At 56.6% G+C, this 20079-nt stretch overlaps 3 protein-coding genes across 10 annotated transcripts in view; all 3 read left to right on the top strand.

The window, feature by feature from the left end:
• Positions 1 to 9316, top strand: part of MYO9B (myosin IXB) — a 108013-nt gene extending 98697 nt beyond the window's left edge. For 5 of the 8 annotated variants that reach the window (XM_049877335.1, XM_049877338.1, XM_049877334.1 and 2 more), the window contains exons 26-41: positions 251 to 384; positions 575 to 765; positions 2850 to 2948; positions 3054 to 3227; positions 3439 to 3480; positions 3621 to 3732; positions 4313 to 4386; positions 4916 to 5108; positions 5306 to 5434; positions 5654 to 5759; positions 5982 to 6113; positions 6313 to 6436; positions 6951 to 6998; positions 7443 to 7580; positions 8659 to 8782; positions 8883 to 9316. In XM_049877335.1, the coding sequence (XP_049733292.1) occupies positions 251 to 384; positions 575 to 765; positions 2850 to 2948; positions 3054 to 3227; positions 3439 to 3480; positions 3621 to 3732; positions 4313 to 4386; positions 4916 to 5108; positions 5306 to 5434; positions 5654 to 5759; positions 5982 to 6113; positions 6313 to 6436; positions 6951 to 6998; positions 7443 to 7580; positions 8659 to 8782; positions 8883 to 9301 (2239 nt within the window). In that variant the 3' untranslated portion in view covers positions 9302 to 9316. Of the gene's footprint in view, positions 1 to 250; positions 385 to 574; positions 766 to 2849; positions 2949 to 3053; positions 3228 to 3438; positions 3481 to 3620; positions 3733 to 4312; positions 4387 to 4915; positions 5109 to 5305; positions 5435 to 5653; positions 5760 to 5981; positions 6114 to 6312; positions 6437 to 6950; positions 6999 to 7442; positions 7581 to 8658; positions 8795 to 8882 lie in introns of all 8 variants that reach the window. The other 3 variants (XM_049877339.1, XM_049877341.1, XM_049877340.1) reach the window with 3 other exon arrangements.
• Positions 9317 to 11509: 2193 nt separating this feature from the next.
• USE1 (unconventional SNARE in the ER 1) lies at positions 11510 to 14271 on the top strand. Its single transcript, XM_049877342.1, has 8 exons — positions 11510 to 11645; positions 11939 to 11988; positions 12114 to 12192; positions 12286 to 12438; positions 12931 to 12943; positions 13356 to 13383; positions 13658 to 13832; positions 14069 to 14271. The coding sequence occupies exons 1-8, from the start codon at positions 11544 to 11546 to the stop codon at positions 14249 to 14251; spliced, it is 783 nt and encodes a 260-aa protein (XP_049733299.1). The 5' UTR covers positions 11510 to 11543; the 3' UTR covers positions 14252 to 14271.
• A 719-nt stretch (positions 14272 to 14990) lies between these two features.
• On the top strand, positions 14991 to 19528 carry OCEL1 (occludin/ELL domain containing 1). Its single transcript, XM_049875488.1, has 7 exons — positions 14991 to 15049; positions 16760 to 16925; positions 17446 to 17622; positions 17760 to 17968; positions 18489 to 18654; positions 18868 to 18921; positions 19085 to 19528. The coding sequence occupies exons 1-7, from the start codon at positions 14991 to 14993 to the stop codon at positions 19205 to 19207; spliced, it is 954 nt and encodes a 317-aa protein (XP_049731445.1). The 3' UTR covers positions 19208 to 19528.
• Positions 19529 to 20079: the final 551 nt, after the last annotated feature.

Consider the following 20079-nt stretch of genomic DNA (forward strand, 5'->3'; position numbering starts at 1 on the left):
CCAAAAATCAGCCAACAAAAACCTTATGGATCACAACAGCCCAGTCTGCAGCCTATCATGGGAATGGTGCAGGACCAGGCAGCATTTCTTTCCATTGTGCACATGGTCACCATGAGTTGAGGATGACTCAATGGCAGCTCAGAACAACAACGAATCATGTGTCCCCACTGTGCTGGTCAGAGGAGGACCAGGCTTCACGTCCACTTCCATTTCCCGAGGCATAAACGGAACCTCTCACCCTCTCCTGCAGGTCCGCGTTCAAGAGGCTCTTCCTGCCTAAGAACAGGGATAAGAAGTACAGTCTGGAGGGCATGGAGGAGGTGGAGAACACAGGATCTGGGCCTGCTGGGCTGGAAGCTACCACTTCAAAGAAAAATCTAGAAGGTCAGATGCCAGAGCCTCCAGGGACCCTGGGGACACTGACCAGGGGCCACGGGCTGAGGGCACAGAGTGCTTCTTTGAGGTCCTGGTTCTGTGCAGCTGGTAACCCCTCTGTGTTCTGCCTGTCCCGCAGGGGGCTGGCTGTGTTCCTCACCTGGACCCCACCCTCACCTGCTATCCTCCCCTCCCACAGTCCTCTCTAACCACCAGCCCTGCCACCCAGCAGGAGAGAAGCCCACCAAAGAGCCAGGAGGCAAAGGGAAGAAGAACCGGAACCTCAAGATTGGCAAAATCACAGTGTCTGAGAAGTGGCGGGAGTCAGTGTTCCGCAAGATCACCAATGCCAACGAGCTCAAGTACCTGGATGAGTTTCTGCTCAACAAGGTGGGCCCGGGCAGGGTGCAGGGGAGGGACCGATGCCAGGCGGGGTCCTCCACCAGATGTGGCGCATTGGGGATATAAAATCCAGGTCCAGAATTCCAAAACACATGTTCCAGAAGCCCGGCGCTTATTCTAAAGTTTGGCACAAACTTGTTTTGGCAACCGTGGGTGGTGCAACACACTCAGCTGCTAACCAAAAGGTTGGCAGTTTTTGTCCACCCAGGAATGCCTCAGAAGAAAGGCCTGGCAATCTGCTTCCAAAACATCAGCCATTGAAAACCCTCTAGAGCACAGTTCTACTCTAAGGCACGTGGGGTCAATGTGAGTCGGAGTCAACACGACAACAGATGGTTTAGTCTTTTGGCAAAACCTGACCTGTGTTCGTGGGAGACAGTTTATAGTCTACATCTCTCCCAGTGTGCATTTTTATATTGCCCTGCAGAATATCAGCAAGTGTTTGTCTCAGTTACCTAGAGCTGCTGTAACACAAATACTGCCAGCAGGTGGCTTTAAAGAATAAAAATTTTTGTTTCACAGTTGTGGAGGCTGCGAGTTCAAATTCAGGACATCAGCAGGGTGGTGGTCTCTCTACCAGTTCTAGGGGAGGATCCTTCCTTTTCTCTCCCAGCCTCTGTAGCCCCAGGCATTCTTTGGTTGTAGATATATCCTTATACAGTGTCTTCCCTTGTGTGACTGACTGTTTGTTCTCCCTTTTTATAAAACCACCACTCAGAAGGGATTAGGTTTAGGACCCACCCTACTGCAGTATGACCTTACGTTAACCTAACCGATAACATCTTCAAAGACCCTAATTCCAAACGAGTTCATGGTCACAGGTACTGGGGTTAGGACTTGAACATATCTTTTTAGGGGACACAAACCCATAACAAGCATGTCCCACATAAACGTGTGGCCAGCACTCAGGGGTGTCCCCCACCTGGGCTGGAGGTAGACACATGGGGTGATTCCTACAGATGGCACAGCACTGGAGAGCTAGCCTGGCCGGCAGCATACTCACAGGGAGACTGAAGGGTTGGGGGCCCCGCATAGAGCAGAGACACTATGAAAAGACCCAGCCTGTTTGATGCAACCCCGGTCCTGGGTGTGGCTAGAGCATCAAGCACCTGTGTGGGCTGCACCAAGGGCTCTAGTGAAGCCATCATTCTTAGCGAGGGTGATTCTGCCCCCTGGGGATAGTGGCCAACGTCTGGGGACATTTTGGTTGTCCAACTGGAAGAGGGGCAGTGCTACTTGTATCAAGTGGGGGGAGACCAGGGATGCTACTAACACCCTACAGTGCATAGGACAGCTCCCATCACAGAGAATGATCCGGCCCACGATGTCAGTAGTTTTAACCACTTTACATCAAGTCAGCTCCAACTCACAGCAACCCTGTGTGTCAGAGTAGAACTGGGCTCTACAGAGTTTTCAATGGCTATTTTTTCGGAAGTAGATCACCAAGCCTTTCTTCCAAGGCACCTCTGGAAGAAACCTTCCACTTAGCAGCCAAGCGCTTAAATGTTAGCACCACCTAGGGACTGCACGTATCTGGTAAGAGTTTAACAGCAAGAATATATAAAGAACTACAGCTGAACAACGGAAAGACAAATGACCCAATCCAAAAATGGGCAAAGGACTTGAGTGGACATTTCACCAAAGAGGATATACAACTGACTAACGAACACATCAATGTCAGTAATCGTTAAAAGCCAAAACCAAACCCGCTGCCATTGAGTTGATTCCAACTCAAGTTGACCCCGTGTGTATCAGAGTAGAAATGTGCTCCTCAGGGTTCTCAGGGGCTGATTTTTCAGAAGTAGCTCGCCAGGTCTTTCTTCCCAGGCACCTCTGGGTGGACTTGAACTACCAGCCTTCCAGTTAGCAGCTGAGCATGTCGACCATTTGCACCACCCAGGGACTCCATTGATAGTTTAAATCCTGGATTTACGATTGGTAACACCGGGCTTGGCAGGCCAGTGGGGCTAGATTTTTATCCAGGGCAGGACTTTGGATAAGGCAAAGCCAGGACTGGGCTGGGTCCCCTTGAGCAAGCTGTGACACATGACCAGCTTGTCCCCTCCTCTCAGATCAATGACCTGCGCTCCCAGAAGACCCCCATTGAAAGTTTGTTCATCGAGGCAACCGAGAAATTCCGCAGCAACCTCAAAACCATGTACTCTGTGCCGGTGAGTGGCCCCTCCACATCACCCGGCCCCCTCCCCTGCCACACAGCAAGGCCACAGGGTTTACACACAGGTGGCAGTTCACATGCCCATCGTGTCTCCTGCCAGAACGGGAAGATCCACGTGGGCTACAAGGACCTGATGGAGAACTACCAGATAGTAGTGAGCAACCTGGCGGCTGAGCGCGGCGAGAAGGACACCAACCTGGTGCTCAACCTCTTCCAGTCCCTGCTGGACGAGTTCACCCGCGGGCACTCCAGGAGCGACTTTGAGGCCCCCAAGGTGGGCCCCAGGGCAGGCCCATCACCACCCCCCAGCGCCCTCAGTGGCTGCTCTCCCGGACAGGGGGATGGGGACACGGAATGGGGAGGGGGGGTCAAGCTATACCCTAGTGGGAGTTGAGGTCTCGATGTGGTCCTGGGGACTGAGGGGCAAGTCGGGACACCACTGTCCCTCCAGCCCCCGTGGACAAGCCTCTCTGCTCCCCCCACAGCAAAGCAAGTCTCAGAAGAAGAAGCGGAAGCAGGAGCGTGCTGTGAGTGTGTGTCTGCCCCAAGAGGCCTGAACACCGAGTCCTAAATGCTTGGTCCTGAGGTCACAAGCCAGGGCAGGGGGCGCTAGGAGGATTGGGAAGAAGGGGCCCCTCTCAGCCACCTGCCCCTGCCCGCCCCCCAGGTGCTGCAGCACAACGGGCACGTGTTTGCCAGCTACCAGGTGAGCATCCCCCAGTCATGTGAGCAGTGCCTCTCCTACATCTGGCTCATGGACAAGGCCCTGCTGTGCAGCGGTGAGCACCCCCAACGCCGGGCCCCCCATGCAGTCCCCACCACATGCTCCCAGACACCCCCATTACATGCACCCAGACCACCCACCGTGCATCGCCCCCCTTCTCCACACACCCCTGACTTCCCACTGCATATTCCCTGACCCCACCCATGTACCCCCAACCCTCGTCACATACTCCCCACTCTTATTGTATGCCCCAACCCTTCCACCATATGTAACCCAGACCCCCATTTTATACCCCTGACCCCCACTGTACCCCCAGAGCTCCGTGCTACATACCTCCAGACTCCCCATCATGCCCCCAACCCCCATCGTACACCTTAACCCCCCACACTGCATCCCGTGCCCCGCCGTGCTTCCCAGCAGACCCCCCACCATGTAGCTCCCAATCCCCTGCCCCCACAGCCTGCCTCCAAACTCCACCATGTCCTGCTGCCCCAACCCTCACATCGTCTCTCTGACCCCCACTACGTGCCCCATAATCCCTACCACATGGCCCTACCATGTGCCCCAAGCCTGCCACAACCCCCCCATGCCCCCAGCCCCCGACACCGCCTTTGACCCGCTCTGTGGCCTCCTAGTCTGCAAGATGACCTGCCATAAGAAGTGTGTGCAGAAGATCCAGACCTACTGCTCCTACACATGCGGCCAGAAGGTGAGGGCAGCAGGGGCTTAGAAACTTCCAGAGTGATGCCTATTCCATCCGGAGCCAGGTGCCTCGTGGGTGACCTCTGGACAGAGATGTGGAGGAGTGGGTGTGCTCAGCAGGGGCAAGTGAGGGCAGGAGCAGGGCTGCTGGGGAGGGCTAGGGCTGCTCTTGTAGCTGCCATCCTGACGTGGCTGCACTACCACCTTTGGCTGCCCCTCCAGACCAGGCCTGCCCTTACATGCATCTCAGACCCCGCCACTGTTCCTTCCTCCTGCAGGGGACTCTGGGGTGGGGGAAACCCTCACACAGCACAAGAGCTGGGTCACTGCGGTGGTGCCAGGCCCCCTCCCCCCAGGAAGAGCCCCCCGGGGGTGCTTCAGAAGCTCCTGCAGGACCATGGGGCAGCATTGTGAGGGGCAGGAGGGATGGAGTTTACAGAGGTGGCTGCAGCTCGCAGAGAGGGAGAGAGGCCAGGAGGTGGCTGTGTAGGACAGTCTTGAGGCTGATCTTGCCCCACCCCATCCCTGCACTGCAGGTAGAGCCCGGTGCAGAGCCGGGCCACTTCGGCGTGTGCGTGGACAGCCTGACCAGCGACAAGGCCTCTGTGCCAGTCGTGCTGGAGAAACTCCTGGAACATGTGGAGATGCACGGCCTGTACACCGAGGGCCTCTACCGCAAGTCGGGTGCCGCCAACCGCACGCGAGAGCTACGGCAGGCACTGCAGACAGGTGGGCACTGAGGGCAGGTGGATAACACGGGCAGGTGGTTGTTGGGAGCAGCCGGGCACCACAGATGGAGAGGACTTGTGGACAGTAGGGACTGCAGACAGGTGGGCACTGTGGACAGGAGGGCTTGCGAACAGGTAGTTGTGAACAAGTGGTCACCTGACCTCGTGCTCACCCGGCACTGCCCGGGTACCCTGCAGACCCCGTGGCGGTCAAGCTGGAGAACTACCCCATCCACGCCATCACGGGAGTCCTGAAGCAGTGGCTGCGCGAGCTGCCCGAGCCCCTCATGACCTTCGCCCAATATAACGATTTCCTCCACGCTGTTGGTGAGTCCCAGGCCTGGGCTGCAAGTCTGAGCTGGGAACTCGCTGGGGGATGGCCAGGGTAATAGATGGGGCAGAGCTGGGGAGGGGAGGGGCCAGAGCAGGGTGGGGCTGGGAAGTAGGGGGGCACTCCCTGTTTCAGCTGAGTTTGGGAGTGGGATTGAGGGGTCTTGTGAGGGGCTCCAGGACACTGACCCTTTATTCCCCCCACTCCCTGCACAGAGCTGCCTGAGCGGCAGGAGCAGCTGGCTGCCATCTACGCAGTCCTGGACCACCTGCCTGAGGCCAATCACAAGTCCCTAGAGCGGCTCATCTTCCACCTTGTCAAGCAAGTGTCCCCCCACACACACACCCTGGGTGGCCTGGGGCCCCACCCCTCTTCCTGCCTCCTCAGGATAGGGCTGTACTGGGGAGGGGGCACCTTCGGCCTTCGAACATTCTCTACCGCTGGGCTGAGAGCAATCCTTTCCTGAGGGTGATCCCAGGGTTTGTGTCCGGGCACAGCGCCCTGAGTCTGGGGGTGCCGCCTTCATGCCACCTGCCCCCACAGGGTGGCCCTGCTCGAGGACGTGAACCGCATGTCACCTAGTGCCCTGGCCATCATCTTCGCGCCCTGCCTGCTACGCAGCCCTGACACCTCAGACCCGCTGACCAGCATGAAGGACGTGCTGAAGATCACCACGTGAGTGCCCACCCACCCTGGACTCCCCGCTGGACGTGAGTAACTCTACAGGGAAAAGTCCCCGCACATGGAGATGTCCAGGAGTGGTCCCAGAGCTGCGGAGCTGTAGCTGTGGGGTTGCACAGCATTTGCAGGGTCTCAGGGGTCTCCAGGCTCCTTCCTGGCCGTGTCTGAGTTCCCTTCGTGGCCTCATGCACAGGTGCGTGGAGATGCTGATCAAGGAGCAGATGCGAAAGTATAGGGTGAAGATGGAGGAGATCAGCCAGCTGGAGGCCGCTGAAAGCATCGCTTTCCGCAGGCTCTCGCTACTGCGGCAGAACACTGTGAGCATGAGGGGCAGGGGTGGGCTGGGGTGGGGGCTGGGTGACTTGGGGGACTAGGGGTGGGAGAAGAGATAGGGGGAACTGGTGCTGGGGAAGGACTAAGGGGTCCTCCTGAGGGTCAGAGGTCCTCCTGAGGGTCAGAGAGCTGGGCTGTACCAGGGGGCTGGAGACTGAGTCAGGGCTGGGGACAGCCAGGGCTAGGCAGGGGGAGGAGGGCATGCTCAGCCTGGGCTGCCGGGCTGGGACCTTCGACTCCCAGCTTCTGGCCGTCAATCTCTGTCCACTGCACAGAACCCTAGGTCAACTCCCTCTCAAGGGCGAGGGGGTGCAGCGCCCCCTATTGGTGGCTGGGTTCATTGTCATCAGCCCCCTTTTGCTGGCCTTGCCTCACCCACTGGGGAACTGTCCCGCAGTAGCGGGCGGGGGCAGGGTAAGAATGCTCTGCTTGTCCAGGTGGCCGGCTCAGTCCCCCACCTCGTGCACTCTGGTCACCCTGCCTTCATCTCTCCCCCAGCCGTGGCCTCTCAAACTGGGGTTCTCATCTCCTTACGAGGGGGTCCTGGTATGTACGCATGGGGGACCACAGTGCATGCCTCCCCTACTGCAGTGCAAGCTGAGCTCCCCTTGACCCTGGGGTCCTCGTAGGCTAGACTGCACCCTAACCTCTGGAAGTGCATGCTGGGGGCAGCCCCTTGCCATCCTTGGAGAAGGGGCATTTGCCTCCCCCACATCACAACTAACACCACCAGCCACTCACATCCTCCCTCAGCCACCTCGGGCACTAACCCCACCAGCCAAGCCACTGGCTGATTTAAAAATGGTTAAACTTAACTGCTAGCCAAAAGGTTGGCAGTTCAAACCCACCTGGTGGTGCCATGGAAGAAATGCCTGTCAATCTTCCAGAAGGTCACAGCTTTGAAAGCCCTATGGAGCAGTTATACTCTGCACACATGGGTTCGCCGCGGGTCAGAGTCAACTTGATGGCTACTAACAACAACTCTTCCAGAACAAGAGCTCCAAAGCTCGCCCGGAGGAGCTGGGGGTGTTGCCTGAGGAGGAGGCAGCGGTGGCGGCTGGGGATGATGAAGACCGCGAGAAGGAGATCCTCATGGAGCGCATCCAGTCCATCAAGGAAGAGAAGCAAGTGTTCTGTGGTCGCTAGGGTGGCTGGGGGCGGGCTACATCCTGGGGGCAGGGGGTCCCTGCAGTCTGCACTGTCCTTACTGCCTAAACCCTGTGCCTGCCCACAGGGCCCCAGGGTAGTTCACAGGAGAGCTTAAGTTGGTCTCCACTAGGGCAGTCAGTTGTCACCCAGATCAAGGGGCAAGGGGATGCTGTTAAAAGTAATACTGGGGAGTCCCTAGGTGGGGCAAACAGTTAAGCACTCAGCTGCTAACCAGAAGATTGGGGTTTAAACCCACCTAGAGGCCAGGCAATGTACTTCCATAAAGATTACAGCCAAAAAACTCTTAAGATTATAGCCAAGAATCCTCTAGGGGAGGCTGACCTGAAGTTACGTTTTAAAGAAGAGGCTACCAGGTCCTTGAGTTAACACCTTAGGTTTGCATACTTTTCAAAGAGTCAGAATTTATAAGGACAAATTAAAGTGAATTCTGAAAGAACAGGGAGGAGGGAAGTTTCAAGGAAAGTCATGTTCCTAGCACAGCTAGGATCAGGGAGAGCAAAATTCAGACCTGCTACCATCAGAGTCCCTGGTGGGATAAACGGTTATCCGCTTGGCTGCAGCTAACCAAAAGGTTGGCAGTTTGAGCCCACGCAGCAGGCACCTCAGAAGAAAGGTCTGGTGTTCTGCTTTGAAAAGGTCACAGACATAAAAACTCTATGGAGGTGACTCCAGCATGTCCAGCAGGGACACACTGGCACACATGGAGTTGCCATGGGTAGGAATCAACTTAACAGCAACCAGTTTGGTTTCTGGCCTTCCCCTGAGCTCAGCATTTAAATTGGTTTAATTTAAGTGCCCAGGCACAGTATCTACTTCTATGTGACTTGATTTAAAAAAGAAAACACATGAAAATGATATCAGAACAAGTGGAAACTGAGCTTGGAAAGGCGGAGGGGGAGCAGTGCATGCAAAGGTCCGGTGGTGCCAGCTCAGCTTTGGGCTCAGGACTGGGTGAGGCCGGACGTGCCTGCAGGTGGGGAAGGGGCCAGGGCATTCCGCTGGGCAGCCTTGAACCCCTCACCCTGTCCCCAGGGAGGACATCACCTACCGGCTGCCTGAGCTTGACCCGCGAGGCTCAGATGAGGAGAACCTGGACTCAGAGACATCGGCTAGCACAGAGAGCCTGCTGGAGGAGCGGGCTGGGCGGGGGGCCGCGGAAGGTCAGTATTAAGGTAGTGTGTGCTTTTTTCCTTCCCGTCCACCCGGGCCAGGCGGGGCTGTAGCATGGAGCTGCGCTGACCCCGCCATCTGTCTCCTAAGGGCCCCCCGCGCCTGTGCTCCCCTGTCCCGGCGCGCCCGCCCCGAGCCCCCTCCCCGCGGTGGCCGCGGCGGCAGCCCCTCCACGACGCAGGCCGTCGTCGACGGTCCGAGTGAAGACCCCTCGGCGCACACCCATCATGCCTATGGCCAATATCAAGTTGCCTCCCGGCCTGCCCACCTACCTGCCTGGCCGGGTGACTCAGACCCGCGAGTCCTGGGTCCCCGTGCGGCGCCGCGAGCCACCTGCCCGCCGCCCAGACCTGGTGCACTCGGTGTACGTGGCACCCGGCACTGAGCTGCCTGCGCAGGGTGTCCGCGAAGCCCCGGACAAGGAGGAACGGCCCCCAGGCGCCAAGCGGAGGTACTCGGACCCCCCGACATATTGCCTGCCCCCAGCCCCAGGCCAGTACAACGGCTGATGGTTGCAGCTGGCCAAGCCCAGGTGTCCAAGGACAGCCCAGAGCGGAGAGTGCGGATCCAACGACCCTGCAGGACATGCTGGAGCCATGCCCGGGTGCCTCACTCCAGCGCCAGCATCAGCTTTCTTGAAGGATCCCGAAAAGCGCCGTGAGCCTATAGGTCAAGGTGTGCACTGGCACAGTGCAGGGCCCAGCAGGGAGCAGCGCATCAGGCCACCTTCGCCTCCCTCCCCAACAGCTGTCCCGCCCAGTCCCTGCGGGAGGCCCCGCATGGCCACTTTCCATTTGTACGTTTTGATGGTAACTCTTTGTACATGGTTTACATAACTTGAAACTGTAACAGCCTTAATGGGAGACCAAATCGTTTTTTGTTTTATAAATATATGTATATGTAAAAACTTTTACCTTAACCCTGCGCATCTTCCTTTAACCTGGACGCAAGTCGTCAGTGGACTAGACGGGTGTGGACACAAAGCCACGCTCCGGAATTGCAGGCCTGTGCTGTGGCCGGATTGGGGATCATCAGGCCTTCGGACAACGTGGACACTTGGGGCATCAGGCTGTGCTGAGGTCCTTGCAGATGTGTCCCGCTCCGCAGGTGCCATGGTCGTTGCAGAGAGCGTAGATCCTTCCATGGGTTCGAGGGTCCCGGCAGGGTACAGGATATCAAGCAGGGGTGTGGCCTCTGCCCGTGGCACCACCAGACCTCACCTCCCCCGGAGTCAGGTCCCGGCGGGACAAGCGTGGCCAGGACCACTGTGTCCACTGTGCCTGGGCACAGCCCCCCTTGCTCCCCACCCCTGTGGCACAACAGGAGTGGCCTGCGTCAGGAATGCTCCAGGTCAGGCCTGTGGTTTCACATCCCTGGCAGTTAACAGTGGCAACTTGGGGGACTCGGGGAGTGGGGCTCTCTCTCCCAGGCTCAGCCCCCTCCCCCAGTTACCTTGACACGTGAAATAAAAAAATGCCTGAGACATATTTGCGTGACTCTTGTCTTCAGGGCGGGGCTGGAGGGGACGAGGCTGCAGGAGAGTGGGGTCAAGGAGGGATGCAGGGCGGCAGGTGGTACTTCATGGACCTTGGTGGTGGGAGAACGTGCTAGATCCATCAGCAGATGCTGATGTTTGGGTGATTTGCTGAACAGCTCCGGGGAGTGGTTATCGATCCAGACGGGGTGGGGAGCAGGAAGCACCTGCAGAGCCTCATCCAGCAGGAGCCGTCTCCTGTCGCCACACTACCAGTGGGGAAACTGAAGCTCACCACCCAGGCCTCTGCCTAGCTGGGGCCTGGCACCCTAAATGTCACCTGCAGGGTCCCCCAACCCGGCAGAGACAGAAGCAACCGCCCTGCAGCGGCGCTTGCGGCCTACAGTCGGTAGGCGGGACTGGTGGGCTTGGGTGGGGGGCGATGTGACCCTGAGGGAGAGGAAACCCTGCTGTGTGCCGGGCCTAAGCCCTCGGCTCCTCCCAGAGGCTCTGCAAGGTGGAGGTTCCTGAACCCTTTCATTCCAGATGGGGGAGACACACCCCAGCGGTCCGGGCTTCAGCCGAGGCCACGCAGCCCGAAGGAGAAGGCGGCGAAGGGAGCAGGGGACAGACGCTGCCCTGTCTGGCTCTGGAGCCTGGTCAAAAGCCCTTTCTTTACCCGCCCTGGGTCTGGTCTCCCCCTCGGTATTTTGCAAAGACATCGGTCCCACTAGTGTTGTGAAGACCCCTGCTCACCCCATCCACTCCAGGAGGTGGTTCTGCGGGCCTGGGGAGCTGACAGTACGAAGTATGTAGAAGTGCAGATGGGCTCCTCTTACAGATAATAAAACCGGGGAGGCGGAATCCTCAGATTCCATAGTCAGGCCCAGGCCAGGGCCTCTCCCCCCATCAGAAAGTGAACAAAGCCTCCCTGGAGGCGGAGGAGCTCAGCGGGGGAACAACCCAGGCAAAAGTGGGTGTTGGGAAAACACTCTGAGCAGGGGGAAACGGAATGAGCAGAAAGAGCGTTGCACGCGACGCTGACACTAGCTGACCGGTTCCGTCCAACTCTTCGGGAAAGGCTCAGGCTCTAGCGATGCCAAGAAACCAATCCAGCTCTGAGTAAATTTGAACTGGTTGGCACCTCTCGAAACTAGGAATTACTTCCGCCCTAAACAAACATGGGCCCGCAAAGGCCGACAGAAAACTAAATCAAGCCACTTCCGCCCTTCCTTAGGATGGCCCAGGCGGAAAAGGCGGGGCATCGCTCGGTGGTGATGGCGGCATCGAGGCTAGAGCTGAATCTGGTGCGGCTGCTGTGCCGCTGCGAAGCGATGGCGGCGGAGAAGCGGGATCCAGACGAGTGGCGTCTGGAGAAGGTGAGAGAGGCCCGCGCTGCCGCCACAAAACTCCCAACTCCCGAAGGATGGTCTCCGGAGCTGGCGGCCACCGGGCCCCACTCCCCCGCCCCAAAGGCCTGCCTATACCCGCCCCTTCCTGTCGGGCCCATGTCCACCTGTAGCCTCGCCCCCGTGTCTGAGACTCCGCCCCCTCGCTCGACCCGCCTCCTTGGCGTTTGGCTCCTCCCTGGTCCCGCCCCTCACCCTGGCTCTGACTCTTACAAACGGGACCTGGTTGAGGGGTAGGTTGACACCCCACTTTCTCTCTCCAGTACGTGGGGGCCCTCGAGGACATGCTGCAGGCCTTGAAGGCCCAGGCGAGGTTAGTGCGGGAGACCCACAGAGGTTTCAAACCCAGGAGTTGGGGGCCCAGGAGAGCTGGCTGGGACCCTCCCCTGGGGCTGGGAACAGTGGACAGGTTTTCTTTTTCCTCTTGTCTCCTCCAAGTAAACCGGCCTCCGAGGTGATCAATGAATACTCTCGAAAGGTGGACTTTCTGAAGGGGATGCTCCAGGCAGAGAAGCTGGTGAGCTGGACGCCTCTGCAGTCCCCAGTATTCTACCCACCCCATCTCTGGGGCCCACCCCTTCTGTAACCCCCTCTTCCTATGTCTCTGCAGACCTCATCCTCGGAGAAGGCGCTAGCCAACCAGTTCCTAGCTCCCGGTCGTGTGCCAACCACAGCCCGGGAGCGGGTGCCTGCCACTAAGACGGTGCATCTACAGTCGAGGGCGAGGTACACCGGCGAGATGCGGAATGAGCTGCTAGGCACGGTAGGTCCCTTGCCGGGTTCCTGGAACCCTATCGGGCTGGGGGCTCCATAATGACAAATACTGTCAGGTACAGGGACCTTAGGGGACCCAACAGCCTCTTCCCTGGTGCCAGCCAAGAGAGGTATTGTGGGCCCGGCTTTGCTTGATGAATAGCTCTAGGTAGAAGGCAAAAATGGCTCACACCCAGTTAAGACCCAGAGCTGGGCAGAGCAGTTCAGCTGCTGGCTTGCTACTTAGCACAAGATGGGCAAGTTCATTGCTCCTAGAAAATGAAACAACAGGTGCCTTTCTGAACATTTCACATGAGTCAGCTCAACCCTGCAAAGTAGGAGCTATAACTGGTGCCAGGTTATAGATGAGGAAAGTGGGGCTCAGAGGTCACAGGGCTTGCCTCGGGCCCTGATTTAGGATAGGGGGGTTCTGAGAGCAAAAAGGACAAATTTGGGGGCAGGATAGAGTAGGTGATTTTATGCTTCTCTCTTTTCCCTGCAGGACTCTGCTGAGGGTGAGTTGCCCTGAACAGAACAGGATTCAAGGCTCAGCTGCCTGGGACAAGACCCTACTGCCCCACGTCCCTGGGGCCCAGCCTGGTTCCCACAGGGACTTCCACAGCCCAGGGAGGGTGTCCCTAGGGGCATCATTGAGACAGACCTAGAGTGAGGGTCAGAGGCAGAAAATGTGTCCCTGGGAGAAACAAGCCTGGACTAGGAGGGTCCTAGGGAGCCCAGATCGGAGTGGGAAATGCTTCCAAGAAGAGGAGTGTTCAATCTGGGGTTTTAAAACATTGTTAGGAGCCTGCTAGGCAGCAGACAAGAGTGAGTGAGTGAGTGAATAGGGGGCATAGCACAGGTAAAGCCCAGGAGGATTGAAAGCTGGAAACCAATCTTTTCTTCATGCACGTCTTGTTCCACTTGCAGAGCCCAGGATGGACATAAGGAAACGAACGTGAGTGTCCTTGGACCCTGGCAGTGTGTGTATGGGCAAAGGGAAATGGGAGAAACGGGAGCCACTGAGGCACCTCAGAGGTCTAAAGCATTCATCAGAAGCCACTTTCTGGAGATGGTTTTCCCAGAAGCTAAAGCTAAGAAGGGGAAACTAAGGCCCCAGGCATGGGGCGGTGGCTGGAGCTGTGGCCTCTGGGCTCCCTGAAAACATGGCAATCTCTTCCCTCTCCCACCCCACCTCTCATACCCACTTGTCCATCCATGTGTGGGGTCAGCAGGGTGACAGGGCCCAGGCTGGTGGATGAAAAGCAGTCGGCGGCAGAGCTAGACCTTGTCCTCCAACGACACCAGAATCTCCAGGAGAAGCTGGCAGAGGAGATGCTAGGCCTAGCCCGGAGCCTCAAGACCAACACGCTGGCTGCTCAGAGTGTGATCAAGAAGGACAACCAGGTGGGGGGACCCTGGAGACCCTGCAGCCACTGTCCTGGGGTCTCACAGAAGGCTTCCCAGCAGAGGGGCATTGTGGCTGGAGCTTTGGTGGAGGACTAGGAGTCAGGTAGAAGACAAAAATGGCATTCCCAGTGGGGCGCACAACACCCAGAGGTACATCGCCTGGCTCAGGGCAGTAGAGAGAGGCTAGCTATGGTCCCAGTCCTGTTGACATCCTCTCCACCCTACGCACACAGACCCTGTCACACTCTCTCAAAATGGCTGACCAGAACCTAGAGAAGCTGAAGACAGAGTCGGAGCGGCTGGAGCAGCACACACAGAAGTCGGTCAACTGGCTACTCTGGGCCATGCTCATCATCGTCTGTTTTATCTTCATCAGCATGATTCTCTTCATCCGAATCATGCCTAAACTCAAATAAACGCCTCCCTGGCCCCCTTGTCTGCCTTCTGTCTGGTCCCTGTCCTAGAGTCCCTTTTGGGGTGAGCAACAAAATGGGAACGCCTTGGGAGATCCCTGGGAGCCACAGAGAGTGTGTGAGCAGGGGAAGGAGGTCAGCTCCCCCACCCCCCAGCAAGAACCCCTCTTGGTCCCCGCCCTGTACGGGCCAGACATGACTAGCCCCATGAGACCTCAAGGAGCCCCCAGTCTTGGAGAATCATAGTCAAACACGATACTTTTAACCTTGTGAGGTCAGTGGGACAGAGGGTGGGGGAGAGCAGGGCTGTGCCTCAAGGTCTGCCTGGAGAAGGGGGCATCTGTGCTGGGCCTCCCTGGGATTAAAGGTGGTAATTCAAGGAAAGAGTTCAGCCCACCACCAGCCACAGCCTAAGCTCTCAGTATACTGGGTCCTTCACACAGTCAGTCAACAAATACTCGTGGGTCCTACCCAGTGCTGGGCTCAGGGGCTCAGCAGAAACCCTAGCCTCCCCTGGTCACCATTTGACCATTCCAGAGGAGAGCTGGGTAGGGACTGGAATCAGACCAAAGAGGGGGTCAGGGAGTAGAGGGCCCTGGAGTAAGGTTGGGGAGTAGGGGCCCCTGGGAGGAGGTTGTGGTGTAGGGAGTCGTGGGGGAGATTTGGGGACCCGGGGGAAGGCTGGGGTACAGCCTGTGAGGGGGGTGACAGAGGAAGCTCGGTGAGGGGTCGGGCATGCACTATGTTCATGGAGGTGTCTGGCCCAGACCTATGGGAGCGTGGACAGTCCCGTGAAGACAGGTACTGTTGATGGAGGTGCCCCATCAACAGGAGGGCACATCCCCCAGGTAGAGCTTTCCGAAAGTGCCAGTGACAGCTTTTTAAAAATCAATGGTAAGAAAGGCTTGTGCCTGTGGTACAGGGATGTTTCAGCATCAGGAAGGCTGTTAATAGAATTTAGCATACTGATGCATCAGAGAAAAAAATCCCACTCACTGAAATGGCACTTGATACCGCTAGCATCCATTACTAAAAGCCTCCCCCTAATTAAGGAATATCGTAGTTGTTATTGTTAGCTGCCATTGAGTTAGCCCCAGCTCCTGGCAACCTCATGCACAAGGAATGAAACGCTGTCTGGTCCTGTGCCATTATCATGATCGCTTGCAGCCTGGACTGTGGGATCCATAGGGTTTTCATGGGCTGATTTTCAGAAGTCAATTGCCAGGCCTTTCTTAGTCCATCTTAGTCTGGAAGCCCCACTGAAACCTGTTCAGCAACCCAGCAACACCTAAGCCTGCACTGATAGATGTGTGGTGGATGCAAATGAGGTGCGTTGGCTGGAAATAAAACCTGGGTCTCCAGCATGTTTTTATTGTTAGGTGCCGTCAAGTTGGTTCCGACCCATAGCAACCCTATGTACGACAAAATAAAACGCTCCCTGATCCTGTGTCATCCTCACAATTGTGATTATGCTTCAGCCCCCTGTTGCAGCCACTGTGTCAATCCATCCCGTTGAGGGTGTTCCTCTTTTTCTCTGATTCTCTACCTGGAAGTACTAGTCAATGCAATTAGACAAGAAAAAGAAATGCGCCTTAAAAATGAGAAAAGAAACAAACAGACCTAAAACCCAATTCAATAAGAGAATTCAGTAACCTAGCAAGAAACAATCGATACTTCAAAAATAATTTTATATATGAAAAAATAAGCCCTGCAAAATATATTGGAAGATCTCATTTGTAACAGCAAAACAGAAGATACACTACCTTGTCAAACTAATTTCTTTGCTATATGAAGAACTCAAAAATTAATAAGAAAAAAAAAGATCAGCAGGATATGAACAGGAAAAGAAATACAGATATTTTTTACGCTTTGTCACTGATCAGATTAGCAAGGATTTAAAACATGAAAATACACTTGAGGGGAACCTGTGAGAACACCGGCACTGGCAAGTCTGTGGAAAAACCATCCTTCTCTCGCTGCTGGTGGGAGCGTAGTTGGTGCAACCTCGTTAAGGAACAATTTGGCGATATCTTTTCGAATTTAAAATGCACAGGTTCCTTTGCCCAGTGATTCCACTTCTAGGAATTTATCCAACAGATAATCCTTCCTTGTGCTCCCAAAGAAATTTGCACACGGATATTTTCTGCAGCGTCGTTTGTAGTGAGAAGAAATATCTATACTGCCATTGAATTAAGGTCTCTCCGGAAGGAGACACTATTAACTGCTGCCAGCGGCTGCCTCTGGGGAAAGAGCAGGGTGTCTTTTCTAGCGTTTGAATTTTCTGCCTCCATTGATTATTTTTAAAAGTATTTTTAAAGTATAGCTGTTGAATAAATAAATGCGTGCAAATTCGCCGGAAACACCCCGTTTTCCGACAAATAAACTATCAGAGAGCTTAAGTCGCCAACCTCGACGCACACTGGGGTCTGGAGCGAGGCTGAACGCAAACCTGCGCCTCTAGGGTGTGGGGTGGAGGACCGGCCCCTCCAGGCCTCGCCCTGTCATACCAAGCCACGCCCGCGCCCAATCAGGCCACGCCGCTTACAGCCCACGCTCCACCCCCTTCTGCGGAACGACCCCGACCTCTCAGGGCAACCTCCAGTTAAAGCACAACCGGAACCGCCAGGCGTTCTCTCCGAGATCCGACCCAGGCTCAGAGCCCCAAACGCTGGGACAGGTGACCCCGGGCAGGAGCAGCCCGTGCGGCCTGCAACCTGGGCGGGGGTCCCGGGGGGCTTCCCGGGGGCGGTGACTCGGGAACTCTGCGCGTTGGAACGGACAAAGCTCCGGCAGCTAACCCGAACCCGGCTCAGGCTGCGCGATGACGTCGGAATGATTTGCATGGAGCTGTTCCGGAATAGGAAACCCTGGGGGTGGTGTGCTTAAGAGTTTGGCTGCTAACCAAAAGGTTGGCAGTTCGAATCCACCAGCCGCTCCTTTGAAACCCTCTGGAGCAGTTCTACCCTGTCCTGTAGGGTGGCTATGAGTCTGAATCGATGCGATGGCAAAAGTTTTTTGTTTGGCTCCGGAATACGCAATCAGGGGCGGGGGTCTGGGTTGCGCTCGAGACCAATTATGTGCGTCTTAGAGGCGGGGCTGAGAGAGGTGCTTGTGGCGCCGAGGGGGCTCCGGGTCCGCTCCCCGCGCGTCCTCCCGCAATGCCTGCCTCCAGGCGCCCCCTCCCGCCGTGTCCGCAGGCTGCCCACCGACCACCCCCGCCACGCGCGGGCCACGACACCACCCGTAGGGCTCGCCTGCCACCCCGGGGACCCCCAAGCGGCACCGCCCAGAGGCCGATGCCCCCTCGGGAGACCTTCCAGACCCGCGGTTCCCGGGGGGACCCCCAGCTCCGCCCACCTGGTCCTGGGCCTCCGGTGAGTCTGAGTGGGAAGGGAGTCCCCAGGCCGGGACCTACGCAAAGAATTCAGTCCCCCGTGTTGAGAGATTTCGACTTCTCTACAACCCCCTTCTCTCTCCCTCTCCTCCTCACCTCAAACCTTGATGCCTGCAGCATCTGCAGCGACAGAACCCCCGAGGCCTGGAAACCAGCTCGCTACAAAATCAGTGCCAACCCCAGCCCCAAGCCCACAGGGCGAGGCCGAAGAAAATTGTGTTTGAAGATGAGCTGCCCCTACAGGCCCTCCTGGGCACCAAGAGGCCTATTGGAGCCATCCCTGGGGGATATATGCCCAGGCCCCACTCAGTGCCCGACTATGAGCTGTGAGTGTCCCCCATGTGGTTCCTGATGCCTGGGAACAGAAAGTGGCACCAGGGGCATAGCGAGAGTAATGAAGGTCCAGGGACAATCTCTGAATCGTGCTTCCTCCCCCCAGTTCGTTCGGTTCCCCCAATTTCAAGATGAATAGATGGTAATAGCAGTGACAAATCAGCAGAAATGCATTACCCGCTCTTGTCCGGCTGCCTTAGGCACCTTTCATATTTATGGCCACTTGGAATGTCATTACATTCTGTGCCTAGTCTGGCACCCCCTTGGACTTGGACTCAGGGGCAAGTGCTCCCCTTCTGCCCCACCACACACACCTCTGAGGGGCACTGGGGTTGGGGCTTTTACAGGTGAGTAGGAGTTTACCAAGTAGTCAAAAGGGAAGAAGAGCATTTCAGGCAGGGAGTTTAGCACCAGCAAAGGGTTGAAGACTGGATGGAGAAGAAACAAAGTGAATTGGGGGAAAGGGAGAGAGGGATGGCTCCTCTGACACTCTGACCCTTCTTATCCTGGCAGTAAGTACCCACCAGTGAGCACTAAGAGGGAGCGGAGCCGATATGCAGCTGTGTTCCAGGACCAGTACTCTGAGTTCTTGGAGCTGCAGCAAGAGGTGGCCTCTGCACAGGCAAAGCTACAGCAGCTGCAGACCCTACTGAGCTCGCTGCCCCCACCCCACAGCCAGGTCAGTGAGGGCAGAAACCTCTGCCTCACAGCCATTCCAGGCCAGATCCTGGAGTCCTTCCTTCTCCAATTTGGGTGAGCACCACAATATGTGGGGCCAAGATCAGCCCCCAAGGCTCTCCCTAGGCCAGTCACTTTGTCTTTCTGAGCCTCAGTTTCCTCATCCCTCCCTGGGTCCAACATCCCGAGTCCCCTCCGCTTTCTCCTTTTACAGAAAGAGGCCCACGTCACCGCCCGTGTCTGGAGGGAACTTGAGAAGAAACAGATGGTGAGTCGTGACTCCTGGGTTCCCCATCTTGGCTTTTATGCCCTGACACTTGTGCCGATTTTCGAGGAGAGAAAACTGAGGCCCAGAGAGGAAAAGGCTCAAATAGCATGAGAGCTGTAGGCTATACTGCTGTAAGGACTTCACTGGCTCTTGCCCCACCCAGGACCCCAGCTTTCTGGACAAGCAGGCTCGCTACCGCTACCTGAAGGGCAAATTGAAGCACCTCAAGACCCAGATCCAGAAATTTGATGACCAAGGGGACAGCGAGGGCTCCGTGTTCTTCTGAGCATCCCAGCAGACAAAAGGAAGGATGCACTGGGGTGGGGTCCTGCCCTGCCCTTGCTTCTCTCAGCCCCTACAGTTTCCTACCTCTGGGCTTTGCTCTTGCAGTTTCCTCTGCTGTTCCCTCTGCCTGGGATAGCTTCCCCTGACTGCAAATGCCTCATCCTTTGTGGCCCATCTCTCATGGCCCCTCTTCCAGAATGCCTTCCCAGGACCTCCTCTGGGACCCCCGGCCGTGACCCCATGGGGACCCAGAACTTAGCCCTGTCTCCAAGAAGCAGGTCCTACGCTCCATCTCAATGGAATAAACATCTTTTAAACAACTACTGTGTAAAGCTGCTTAACACTCCTAATTTCACTTGTCACTCAAAAATTGTTCTCCCCATTCTCAAAAGAAAAAAAAAAAAAGCCTGATTTTCCAAGAAAGGGACTTGCCCAGAGTCTCCCCAGTAGAGTTTAAATCCTCATATATCCAGGGGGCTCCCTCTCCCTCAAGAGCCTCAGATGACCTCTGGCTGGAAATTTCAGGGTTGACATCTGGCTTCAGCTCCTTGGGGGAAGTCCCAGGGACCATGAATTTCTGCAACTTCAGTAATGAAAGCAAGAGTGGCAGAGGTGGCGGAGGTCACGGAAGTCTTGCTGGAGAAGTCATGAGGGTGCAACACTGGAGAATGCCTGAAGGGGGAGGACAGAGCCCAGGGACACACAGGAGGCCCTGATCCCCCCACACCCCCCACCCCCAGACATATGGGTCCCTCTCCATTCTCCACTTACCCCTGGGCCCTTTGAGCTGGAAAGTGATTGACACCAAGCACTGTATAGACTGCACTAACGTGCCTGGCCCAGGGGAGGATTTCCCAGGCCCTGGGTTCTGTA

The sequence above is a fragment of the Elephas maximus genome, chromosome 3 (genome assembly GCF_024166365.1).
Source record: "Elephas maximus indicus isolate mEleMax1 chromosome 3, mEleMax1 primary haplotype, whole genome shotgun sequence".
NCBI classification, from domain to species: domain Eukaryota; kingdom Metazoa; phylum Chordata; class Mammalia; order Proboscidea; family Elephantidae; genus Elephas; species Elephas maximus.